The sequence below is a fragment of the Aegilops tauschii genome, chromosome 5, assembly GCF_002575655.3.
Source record: "Aegilops tauschii subsp. strangulata cultivar AL8/78 chromosome 5, Aet v6.0, whole genome shotgun sequence".
NCBI lineage: Eukaryota > Viridiplantae > Streptophyta > Magnoliopsida > Poales > Poaceae > Aegilops > Aegilops tauschii.
In genome coordinates, this window is record NC_053039.3 from 483428248 (window position 1) to 483441130 (window position 12883).

Sequence of the window (12883 nt, forward strand, 5' to 3'; positions counted from 1 at the left end):
GAAGAGGTATCTCTGGGCCCACTCGGTAGGACATCATCATAATGTGCACAATGTGACCAAGGAGTTGATCACGGGATGATGTGAGTTACGGAACGAGTAAAGAGACTTGCCGGTAACGAGATTGAACAAGGTATAGGGATACCGACGATCGAATCTCGGGCAAGTAACATACCGATAGATAAAGGGAATTGTATACGGGATTGATTGAATCCCCGACATCGTGGTTCATCCGATGAGATCATCGTGGAACATGTGGGAGCCAACATGGGTATCCAGATCCAGCTGTTGGTTATTGACCGGAGAACGTCTCGGTCATGTCTGCATGGTTCCCGAACCCGTAGGGTCTACACACTTAAGGTTCGATGACGCTAGGGTTATAGGGAAAGTATGTACGTGGTTACCGAATGTTGTTCGGAGTCCCGGATGAGATCCCGGACGTCACGAGGAGTTCCGGAATGGTCCGGAGGTAAAGATTTATATATGGGAAGTCCTGTTTTGGTCACCGGAAAAGTTTCGGGTGTTATCGGTAATGTACCGGGACCACCGGGAGGGTCCCGGGGGTCCACCAAGTGGGGCCACCAGCCCCAGAAGGCTGCGTGGGCCAAGTGTGGGAGGGGACCAGCCCCAGGTGGGCTGGTGCGCCCCCCCACCAAGGCCCAAGGCGCATGGGAGAGTGGGAGGGGGCAAACCCTAGGTCCAGATGGGCCTTAGGGCCCATCTAGTGGGGCGCCCCCCCTCTCCTCCCCTTGGCCGCCCCCCTTGATGGGATCTAGGGCTGGCCGCCAGCCCTTGGGGTGGAAACCCTAGAGGGGGGCGCAGCCCCCTCCCCCCTATATATAGTTGAGGTTTGGGCTGCCCAAGATACATGAGAACGTCTCTCTTTCGGCGCAGCCCTACCCCTCTCCCTCCTCCTCCTCTCCCGCGGTGCTTGGCGAAGCCCTGCGGGATTGCCACGCTCCTCCATCACCACCACGCCATCGTGCTGCTGCTGGATGGAGTCTTCCCCAACCTCTCCCTCTCTCCTTGCTGGATCAAGGCGTGGGAGACGTCACCGGGCTGCACGTGTGTTGAACGCGGAGGCACCGTTCTTCGGTGCTTAGATCGGAATCAACCGCGATCTGAATCGCTTCGAGTACGACTCCCTCATCCGCGTTCTTGCAACGCTTCCGCATCGCGATCTACAAGGGTATGTAGATTCACTCCCCTTCCCCTCGTTGCTAGATTACTCCATAGATTGATCTTGGTGATGCGTAGAAAATTTTGAATTTCTGCTACGTTCCCGAACAGTGGCATCATGAGCTAGGTCTATGCGTAGTTTCTATGCACGAGTAGAACACAAAGTAGTTGTGGGCGTCGATGTTGTCAATTCTTCTTGCCGCTACTAGTCTTATCTTGTTTCGGCGGCATTGTGGGATGAAGCGGCCCGGACCGACCTTACACGTACGCTTACGTGAGACAGGTTCCACCGACTGACATGCACTAGTTGCATAAGGTGGCTAGCGGGTGTCTGTCTCTCCCACTTTAGTCGGAACGGATTCGATGAAAAGGGTCCTTATGAAGGGTAAATAGAAATTGTCATATCACGTTGTGGTTTTACGTAGGTAAGGAACGTTCTTGCTAGAAACCTATACAAGCCACGTAAAAACTTGCAACAACTATTAGAGGACGTCTAACTTGTTTTTGCAGCATGTGCTATGTGATGTGATATGGCCAGAAGATGTGATGAATGATATATGTGATGTGATATGCACTGACTGTGTACCGGCCATGAAGATTGCAACCCGGTTCGGCGGCTCATAGGGGTCCAGAACACTGTCGCCATCGGAACAGCCCCCAAGCCTGTCGTCCTGCAGTTGATACAATGAACTAGTCTCGCCCGTGGATGACTCACCATCAGAATAGATGGCCGTCTCACCGCCAGACATGGATCCTTCCTCAAATTCTGCCCCATGGATGAATCTCACGAAGGCACGTTTCACGGCGGGCTGAACTCGGGCAGGTTTCGCACGTTGAGCCGTCTCGATGATGTCGGTGCAGATGTCCGGCTCAGGGCCCGGTTCGCCGATTTTTTCGATGAAGACGTGGATTCCACCGAAGGGGACCCGGTACCCGTACTCAATTGAGCCGGCTTCAGGGCCCCAGCCTGCATCGTCGATGTAGAGCTTGCCACGATGACTCTTGGTCATCCGGCCCACAGCATATCCCTTGATCCCTTCGAAGTTGCCCTTTAAGAACTCGAAACCACCGTGCGCCAGCCCCACGGTGGGCGCCAACTGTCGTGGAATTGTCACGGCAGATGTCCTAGTGTGAGGACTTAGTCGTGGAGCCATCGCACTAGGTTAGCTTAAAGGGGTTAAACGGGACAAAGGACACGGGAGTTATACTGGTTCGGCCCCTTGCGGTGAAGGTAAAGGCCTAATCCAGTTGGAGGTGGTATTACTTATGCTTCGATTACCAGGGAGCGAATACGCTTGACCTAGCTTTCGATCTGTTCTCTCCTTCCCTAAACCGCCGCCGGGTCGTCCCTTTATATACACAGGTTGACGCCCCGCGGCTTACAGAGTCCCGGCCGGCTCATAACAATATGTCCGGCTCGGTGACCAAATATACATGTCTTACAATACAAGTCATACATACATGGCGGTTTACACTTATGGGCTTTAAATCGCCTATGGGCTCTGGGCCTTCAAACGAGTCTTCATAGTGAACCGCCCTCTTAAACATCTTTATGGGCTTCATGATATGAACCGTGGTTGGTATAACCCGGCCCCTTCGGGGCGGGTCATACCCATTAGTTATATCCCCAACAGTAGAGGAAAAAAACGCGACTAGCTACCTAGCTATTACATGGGAAAAGCCTCAGGCTCAGCAACAGGAGTACTTGCTAGGACAAAGACTAGTCACCTCTTTCCAGAAAGAGAGGCCAGAAACTAAAACTAAATAGACGAAGCCCGCCATAGTTCCTTAGCCTGGATCCGGCCATAGCAGCGGTAACGGAGCTCTAATCAGGATCTCCAACTCCCGCACCATGTCCTGGACTTGTTTTTTAACAGGGTCTGCAGCAAGCGGTTCCCATCGAGCAGCGTATGAGGCAGTCTTGCGCCAGAGTACCTGTATATTAGTCCATTTGACTCGATTAAAGACAAAATCATTCCTGGTATTCTAGATGGCCCAAAGACTGGCTGCATGAATGATATTAATAGCAGCCATTTTATTTCCTCCAGACCAGCAGTCTGCAATAGATAACATATTGGCTGACCCTTTATATCTAGTAATACTGGCTATGTTCTTCCAGAATTCAATCGCAATGCCACAGCCAAAAAATAAATGATGGCAGGATTCATTGATCAAACAAAAGGGGCAAGTAGCGTCAAAAACACTTTGCCTTTTACCCAAGTTGTCTCTAGTTAGAATCTTGTTCTTGACCACCAACCAAAGAAAGATATGAATCCTGGCAGGTACCTTAATATTCTAAACCACAGGGGTGTTATTAGGCAACACACCCCTAAAATTAACTACATTATATAAAGATTTAACAAAATAAACCCCACTGGAATTAAGATTCCAGACTAATGAGTCTTCTGCCTCAGAAAAAAATAGATTTAGCAATCTCCAAGAGCTCAAACCAAAGAGAGAGAAGCTCTTTGGAGAAACATCTCCTGAAGGTGATTTTAAGGTTAGAACCATCCCACACTTTCTCTATGGTGCAATCATGCTCATTGGCAAGTTTGTATAAATCCCAATAGAGAGTAGCTAGGGGGGCCGAACCAAACCAATGATCCTCCCAAAATCTAACTTTCTTGCCATTACCAATACTCTAGGAATACCCAAACTTGGTAGCTTGGGCAGCCCAGAGGACACCCTTCCAAAAGGGAGAGGCACCTAGGGAGGGGCAAGTAAAAATGTTGGGGGACTGGGTGTTGTATTTAGCATCTATAATATTTTTCCAGATCTTCCCCTCATCTTTATTATATCTACTGACCCCAAGAGGCTAATAGGCATAAATTCATATAAGAGAGGTTAGTAATCCCCAGGCCTCCATAGGCTTTCTTCATAGTCAAAGACCCCCAGCTAGCCAGATGATATTTGTGATGAACTTCATAATCATCCCAAAAGCAATGAGCTAGTTGAGAGTTGATGAGCTTAATAGCCCACTTGGGGAACTTGATATAACCCATGAGGTAAGAAGGGATGTTGGCCAGGCAAGCTTGGACTAGAATCAGCCTCTTACCAAAAGAGAGGAGTCTCCCTCTCTAGCCAGCAGCCCTCTTGATAATTTTGTCCACCATAGGCTGGAGATCCTCTCTTCTAAGTTTAGTATAATGAAGAGGGGCACTGAGGTACTTAATAGGAAAAGTACTCAATTTACAGCCTAGAGACTGGGCAAAACTAATAGCATCATCCCTATCTATATTGATAGGAACCAGATCACACTTATGAAAGTTGATCCTCATGCCAGATAGTTGCTCGAAACAAGCAAGCAACCACTTTAAATTCCTAGCATGATCTAAGTTATTATCAAGAAACAGCAAAGTGTCATCAGCATATTGCATGCTAAAAACACCAGCTGGGTTTGAAGGAGGGAAAACCCCAGCAATCAATTACTGGTTGGCTGCCTTTGCTAGTATTCTAGTGAATACATCAGCGGCAAGATTAAAAAGCAAAGGGGAGGCAGGGTCACCCTGTCTCACACCTTTGCTAGTAATGAAAAACTCACTATTGGTGTCATTAATCCTGACCCCAAAAGAACCATTGTGAAGCAGAGAACCTAATTTATATATCCATTTAGGACCAAACCCTCTCCTTCCAAGCATATTTAATAAAAAATCTCTATTAACCATGTCATATGCTTTCTCATAGTCAAGCTTAAAGCAAAAACCCTGCAGGTGGTTACTAGCTACGGCATGCACCACCTCATGGGCTGCAACAAAACTTTCTAAAATAAACCTACCTTTAATAAAAGCAGTTTGGTTAGGAGAAATCAAGTCATTGCAAACTGGGCCAAACTTATTAGCAGCACACTTAGCAAAGATCTTGAAGCTGCAATTGATCATGGCTAGGGGTCTGAATCTGTCCAGAGAGACATCATTAGGTTCTTTTGGAACAAGAGTCAGAAGGGAGAAATTGAGTCTATATAAATCTAACTCACCCTTTTCCCAATCTCTGAAAAGTGCAAAAAGATCACTCTTAATGAGATCCCAAAAATGTTGATAAAACAGAAAAGGAAAACCATCTGGGCCAGGGGCACCTTCAGCATAAGAGCCGAACACTGCATTTTTAATTTCTTCTTCAGAAAAAGGTTTTTGAAGGTAAGCAATATGTTCAGCAGTGGCCATACTGGACTGGTCCCAAAAGTCATCTAACAAACTTAAATTAATGGAAGGGGAGTAACCAAAAAGATTCTTATAATAGGCAACTGCACTAGAAATGATACCTTCAGTGTTTTCCACTGGGCCATCACCAGTTTCCAGAACAGCTATATGCTTCTTCCTCCTCTTCTGATTGGCCAGGGCTTGAAAGTAGTCAGAGTTCAGGTCCCCCTCTTTGATGTCCCTCTCTCTAGCTCTCCGCCTAGCCTTGATTTCCTCTTTCTTCCATGTGTCATTTAGCTCACCTGCAATCATTTTCACTCTAGCTTTAGCATCAGGGGAAAGAGGTTGGGATTCTGCAAGAATATCTAAACAATTGTATTCAGCAACCAGAGCTTGCTTAGCCTTGTTCTGAGAGGCCTCATAATTGAGGCTCCACCCTTTTGTGGCTTTCCTAGTGTTTCTAATTTTAAACTGCCAGATATCAATAGCAGAGGAGTAGTGACAATCAGTGTTCCAAGCTTTGTGAACAATCTCATCAAAACCATGAACCTCTAGCCACCATTTCTCAAATCTAAAGACTTTATTCCTGGGAATAGCTATGGCATCAGTATTGAAAATAAGGGGGGTATGATCACTCCCAATCCTAGGCAGAGCTTTAACCTGGCTAGCAGGGAAGAGCCTTTCCCAGTCAGCAGAAACAAAAACCCTATCTAAAGCAGCCATGACAAGGTTATCCTGGTTATTGGCCCAGGTATATTTCCTGCCCGCATTCTTAATCTCAATGAGCCCAAATTTATTAATCCAGTCATTGAATAGATCAGCCCAATGCTGGTTAATCAGGCCTGTATTCTTATCCTCAGCAACTCTAATCAAATTATAATCACCTCCTACAATGGTGGGACCAGCCCAGCCATCTAAAAGCTTATAAAAACCCTTTCTAAAGCAGCCATGACAAGGTTATCCTGGTTATTGGCCCAGGTATATTTCCTGCCCGCATTCTTAACCATATATAGTTCAGTGATAAAAATAAACTCTCCTACCGCAACAAGCCATCACTCGGGCCTCAGCCAGCCACTTGATCGAAAGAGGCAAACGGTAGATCCGGCCACGCAAAGTCACCACAAGGCAAGTGGGGTGCCGTTCTACAGGTAGGTTTTTTTTTTCGCATAGTTCTACAGGTAGGTTGCTTGTGGACTTGTGGTGCTCGCGCCGCCGCCTTCACTCGGCTCATCAAAAGCTGATGGCCTACCTGTCTCTCGATCCAACCGCACGTGCCACAACACCCGATACCTATCGTATTTATTGCAATAGCATCTCGCACGTCTAAATCAAACCGATCCTTGAGCATACTTTCGTGATCATGGTGTTGGAGTGGAGATGTGAGAAATCAGCATCAAGGACTCCGTGGCCCAATGGATAAGGCGCTGGTCTACGAAACCAGAGATTCTGGGTTCGATCCCCAGCGGAGTCGAATATTTTGGTTTTCTTCCTTCACGTTTTTTTGAACTATTTACCACCTTCTGTTCAATATATCATCAGATATTTCCTTCACTCAGCTAATTTTTTCCCCTTCACTGTCAATATTATGCATCTGTCGTCCGTTTGAAGCAGCGGAGTCGAATATTTTGGTTTTCTTCCTTCACATTTTTTTGAACTATGTACCACCTTCTGTTCAATATATCATCAGATATTTCCTTCACTCAGCTAATTTTTTCCCCTTCACTGTCAATATTATGCATCTGTCGTCCGTTTGAAGCATGCCACTACTGCGCGCTGCTCTGCCCAGAATACTCAAATTATCTGTCGGTTGCTGTAAGTGTAGGAAATGATACGCACTATTTTTTAGATGAAGATGTAAAAGGCCACATGGCCCTGCTTTTTTCTTTTAACAGAAAGCAGCAAGGAAACGATATGATGTTACAAAGGCTTCTGAAAAGCAACATGTTAACTAATCAGCGACTTTTGATAATAAAATCCCTGCGCTCCGGCCACCAATAGTTGAATGATGAGCTTCATCATATGGCCTTGCTCTGGTTCCCATTTTCTTCCACGGAGGCCACTGGACAAGGCTTTTACTGTGTTTCGTGGATTGCGACAGAACTCCAGCAAGGCCGCTGAACGACGACGAGCAATTGTTTTCATAGCGTCACATCGCTGCAAAGGGAGGGGGAAGAAGGGCGCAACCATGTTAAAAAAAAACTGTACACAAGAACCCTCGAGGGGGCAGATGTCATGGCAGGAAACCAGGATATACCATTTCAGGGGAAGGTTGTTACGTACAGTGATGCTAGGCGCAGCAGTACTTCCCCTCGGAGTCCCTTCGAGCAGCCATTTCAGCGGCACCGCTATGCCGTGCAGTAATCCAATCTTGCACATGATGCTGGTCACCGACCACATGACTGGAGGACATGACATGGATACCAGGAGTATCCTTGGCAGTTGTGGTCAAACAGAATCCTCAACAGCCTACATGCAGGAAATCAGAGCTTCAGTACTTAATAGAAAAGATGCCATGGATTCATGGTGTGCCGAATAAATAAACCTATCACAAACGTGCATTCATAGTTTTCCATTCCAAATAACTAACAGCACCATATTTTATAAAATAATGCAACCGAAAATTGGCATGTAGCATCAACATTTCAATATCATCTAGAAGAACCAGTCAATTATATATAGCCTATGTACGAACCATGCGGAAGGAATATAGACTTACTTTAACAGCAAATCATCTGTTGATCAGGATCAACGAATTCATCCCTCTGATACTGCGGTTGCTTTCTGCAGGCACAAATTTGTTCATCAAGTATCCATAAAAAACATTGTTTCTTAACAAAAGGGCCATAGAACAGTCTAGCATACATAGTTAACATAAAGGAATTAATTATGGTTGCTAGTGATCACCAGTTTTAAGTTCAAGTTTCGAGTGCACTAAGTTTGTTGAAGTACCAATAATGATCGGAATACAAATGAAAGATGGAGATCACAAAAACTCACAAATGGTACAGCCTCTCACATCAATTTCATAGGATTATGAATCATGACATACTTCTACCAGAAAGCTATTGCGCCTATTTCCAAAATTGTATTAAGCAAGCTAGATACTCCATGTATGTGAACACCAAACAATTTAATAGGGGCAGATATATTATAGGTTGACAAGAGAAAACAATATGATCAAACTACGGACAACATAAATTAACAGCATTCAAACACGAGCAGTTGAGCAAAAATACCAAATGAGAAGATTTATTCAGAACTTGTCTTTTATGTGCATTCACAGTTCCTAAAATACAGTTGCATGCGATATAAATACTGCACCACCAAAAAAACGTATTCATATCCATCAATTTTTGGTTGAGAAGTTAAACAAAATGAACTTCCAGGAAAGTTTGCTCAATTTACCTTACTCTCAGTCTTGAGACGTATGTCATACTAGAGTTGCAAATCCTAGTAAGAGGGCGGCCTGAGTTCCTTTAGTCGCCGAACAACTTGCTTCATTGTGGGCCTAGAAGAAAGAGAGTCCACAGTGCACTTGATACCGAGGTGCAGAATCTCAACCAAGTCATCATGCGGAGCCACATCCCACAGCCCTTCTATGAAGAACTCACGAGCTCGGCCCTTCTGCAGAAGCATGCAAGCCCAAGCAACTATGTTGAATCCATTTCCATACGGAGAAAAGGAAGGGTCCAGTGCTTTCTTGTCTGAAATAAGTTCAAGCAGTACAACTCCATAGCTGTACACATCAGCCTTATCAGAAACACGGCAAGTCATCGCATACTCTGGAGCAACATATCCAAAAGTACCCGCGACACCGGTGGTTGCATGAGTTTCTGAATTCCCAAGTAGTCTTGCTAATCCAAAATCAGAAAGGTATGCGGTGTACTCATTGTCAAGCAAGATGTTGCTTGGCTTCACATCCCGGTGCAGAATACGTGGGACACAGTTATCATGAAGGTATGCAAGTGCACGTGCAACATCTAGAGCAATTTTGTGAAGCATTCTCCAATCAATTGGTCTCTTTGCCCTTTCTTGTATGAACCTTTCCAAGTTACCGCCGGGCAGAAAATTGTATATTAGAAACATCTCTGAATCACTGAGGTGGTACCCTATGAGTGTTACAAGATTGTCATGCCGACACCTTCCAAGAGTTTTCACCTCTGCTTGGAACTGCTGAATACCTTGGAACCTTCCAATAGCGAGCCTCTTTATTGCCACCAGAATGCCTGGTGCAATCTCAGCTTTGTATGTTGCTCCAAAGCCACCACTTCCAATGCAATTGCTTGCATTAAAACTGCCAGCAGCGCGTACAACGGTCTCATATGTCAAAGGAGCACCAATATCCACAAAAACAGTCACTTCCCTTCTCCTGTTAGAACGCCTTGATGGTCTTGATGCACATTTACGAGTGTAAATGTAAAGGATGATCAGGGCCAAGAGAACTGCAACAATCGCTGATGCTGAGGTTATTGAGGCAATCTCTATTTTGGTGAAGCCTCCGCCATCGCTGGGTGTATTCTCAGGTTCTGGACTAGCCTCATTCTCACTGAGTGCTCGCACATTCGAATGCAACGGCCCAGCCAAGTTATTGAATGAAATGTTAAAAACAGCCATTGATACTGAAGGGGTAAGATCGGCAATGTTTCCAGAGAGCTCATTATTGTTCAGCAGAAGTGTCGTGAGACCTCTCAGTGTCACAACATTACTAGGGACATTCCCAGACAGAGAATTAGATGAGAGATCTAAAACCTCCAGCGATTCCAATTGCCCCAAAGAGGACGGTATCTGACCACTGATATTGTTTGCGGCTAACGAGAGAAATTTCAAGCTCTTGAGCTCTTTCAAACTGGCAGGTATTTGACCCACCAAAAAGTTTTTGCTAATGTCCATCTTTACAAGAGCACCCAACAGACCAATGTTAGCAGGCAACACTCCTGAAATTTGATTCTCGGCTAGAACCAAAACTCTGATGGCATGACATTTTGAGCTGATTTCTTCTGTGAGCTCACCAGATATCTTGTTGTCTCGGAAGCTGACGATCAAACCATTTAAGTTGCTGCACTGTTCCAACAGAATTGCAGCCAATGATCCAGTGAAGTTATTGTGATCAAGAATTAATGCATACAAGGTCCTGTTTCCATATCTGTCTGCACTAAGTGGCAAGGATGTAAGACGGCCTCCAAACTTGTTCTTCGCAAAATTATGGTATACAACCGAACACTCTCCTGATTCACAGTAACCCAGTGATAGCTCTGCTACAGCTCGGGACATGAAGGGTGAAGAATAGCCAGATGTCACGCCATCCAGCGGTTGCTGCGATGCACACTCTTTGTTCACAGACGCTGGAATTGAGCCTGAGAGTTTGTTGCCACTGACATCAAACACATCCATACAATGCAGATGAAGATTTTTATCAAGCGAACCGGACAATCTATTGGAACTGAGGTTGAGAAACTTGAGGTTTCTACACTGCCCTAGCTCCCTCGGTATCACTCCAGCAAGTAAATTACCTCCGAGATTAACCATCTCCAAACTATGGCAGATTCCCCAATTGCTTGGGAGATTTCCTTGCAGGCCTGCCTTCGGCGCCCATAACAACCTAAGCTTTGGCAAAGCTGTCACACTCTCCGGAAGCTCTCCCTCAAAGAGATTGAACTCATGTGGTTTCACTGCATCAAACTGGCTCGACAACACGAGAACGGACAAACCCGAGCAATTCCCTAGCTCCCTGGGCACCAGACCGCTCAATCTGTTACCCGATACGTCCAAAACCCGCAGCTTGCTCAGTCGTCCAAGCTCTGGTGGGATGGAACCGTCCAACATATTGGAGAAGAGGCGCAACGAGCGGAGCTGTGTGCAGCTCCCCAGAGCAGAGGGGATGCTCCCCGCAAGAAGGTTCCGGGACAGGTCGAGCTGCCTCAACCTGGGGAGGCCGCCGACGACCGCTGGCACGGACCCGTTGAGCCGGTTGCCAGAAAGATCCAAGAACTTCAACTCCGTGCAGCTGCAGAGGGAGGCAGGGATCTCGCCGCTGAGCGCGTTGGAGGAGAGGTTGAGCACCCTCAGCCGCGGCGGGAAGGCGCCCGGGAGAGCGCCCCGGAGCGAGTTCCCGGCGAGGTTGACCCCCTCGAGCTTCTCCAGCCGCCAGATCTCCGCGGGGATCTCGCCGAAAAGGCCGAGGGAGGGCAGGGAGAGCTGCTTGAGCTCGGTGAGGAGCCCCACCGACGTGGGCAGCTGGCCGGCGATCCCGCTCCCGCTCCCGCGCGGGAAGCTGGAGGGCACGTGGAGGGCGACGACCCGGTACCTCGCATCGCAGGCGACCCCCGGCCAGGAGCAGTGGTCCGCGCCCGGCGACCACCGGCGGAGCAGCTCGGAGGAGGGGACGGCGTCCCTGAGCCGGAGAAGCGCCGATCTGTCCCGCTCCCGGCCACGTGGCGACGGGGACGTGGAAGAGACGGAGACGGCGAGCAGCAGCAGGAGCAGCAGGACGGCGGCGGTGCTCCGGCGAGCGGCCACCATCTCCGCCCAGCCGAAGGCGACGGGCGGCCCGGGGGTGCTGTGCTGTGGTTGGTGCAGCGGAGGCGACGACCGACGAGGGAGGGGGAGGGGCAAGGCAAACTCACATGGGGAAGAAGAAGAGCCCGGGCGCGCGCGCGATATCGGGAGACTCGGAGGGGGCGGAGGCGATATTTTTTCTGCGCCTTGTCTGTTGTCTCCCTCCGTTTTTGGTTGGTGCTGCTGGACTGCTGGTGCCGGTCCTCCCTCCGCTTCCCCTTCCGGTGGGTGCTTCCTTCGCTGCACTTTCCTCGTCGCCTCTCCCGTCCTCGCGCTGCCCCTCCACTGATAATTCGTTCATTCCCCCTTCGTCCTCCCTTTCTTTATTTTTTATTTATTAAATCGTTTGGGATTGGAACAGGGAGGTTGACCGTATTGCCCTCGGAAAGATGGGTTTTGTTTGCTGATGAGGGAGGGCGTGGCTGCCGGTGCCGGTGCCTGACCAAGCGTCCATGCTTTTGGGTTTTGACCAGGTCTTGCCTGCCATGCTCCCATTTTCTTTGGGTGGGATGTGGATGGGGTTAAAGCAGGATCAGTAGGAGGGTTTCACACATCATTGGAACCACCGATCTGGAGTACTTTTTATTTTATACTAGGAAAAAGAGTTTATGTTTAACATCTCAGTTCCCATTTTTTGTGACTAAACAGTAACGGCCTCTTCGAGTCACGGGATTTCCCAAACGCGGGAATAGAAACGTAGGAATAGAGTGGCATGGCATCATCGGTACTACGGGATTGTGAGGATGTTTGATCGTGCACCGAAAAAAACAAAGGATTCTTTCAAAAAAGTTGGAGTGGATGAAAAGTTTTCTACTCCCTCTCATCCATACTAACTGCAACTGATCCAGTACAAAGAATACTAAGGAAAAATTCATATGGTTTGCGATGATACGAAACAAACAACCCATATAGGCAAAAGAAATCCTAAGGATTAGAATCCTCCAAAATTCCTTTGAATAAGTTTTATTACTACAGCCAACAACCTCAAAGACATCACCGTCAACACCCTAGCGAGA

The 12883-nt window shown here is 47.4% G+C and overlaps 1 protein-coding gene and 1 non-coding gene across 3 annotated transcripts; one reads left to right on the plus strand and one right to left on the minus strand.

Moving 5' to 3' along the window:
- The first annotated feature begins 6710 nt into the window (after positions 1 to 6710).
- TRNAR-ACG (transfer RNA arginine (anticodon ACG)) lies at positions 6711 to 6783 on the plus strand. Its single transcript has one exon. It is a non-coding gene; the product is annotated as a tRNA-Arg (tRNA).
- Positions 6784 to 7043: 260 nt separating this feature from the next.
- On the minus strand, positions 7044 to 12185 carry LOC109785452 (LRR receptor-like serine/threonine-protein kinase RPK2). 2 transcript variants are annotated; one of them, XM_020344058.4, is made up of 4 exons: positions 8718 to 12185; positions 8029 to 8093; positions 7593 to 7778; positions 7044 to 7466 (listed from the first exon to the last, which is right to left on the minus strand). In XM_020344058.4, the coding sequence occupies exon 1, from the start codon at positions 11829 to 11831 to the stop codon at positions 8763 to 8765; it is 3069 nt and encodes a 1022-aa protein (XP_020199647.1). In that variant the 5' UTR covers positions 11832 to 12185; the 3' UTR covers positions 7044 to 7466; positions 7593 to 7778; positions 8029 to 8093; positions 8718 to 8762. The 2 variants fall into 2 exon arrangements, with proteins under 2 accessions (XP_020199647.1, XP_020199648.1); XM_020344059.4 differs by having other exon boundaries at positions 7567 to 7778; positions 8718 to 12174.
- Between the last annotated feature and the right edge of the window lie 698 nt (positions 12186 to 12883).

What these genes read in the sequence shown, in the direction of transcription:
- LOC109785452 (XM_020344058.4), bottom strand. Translation starts at nt 11,831, where the DNA reads ATGGTGGCCGCTCGCCGGAGCACCGCCGCCGTCCTGCTGCTCCTGCTG.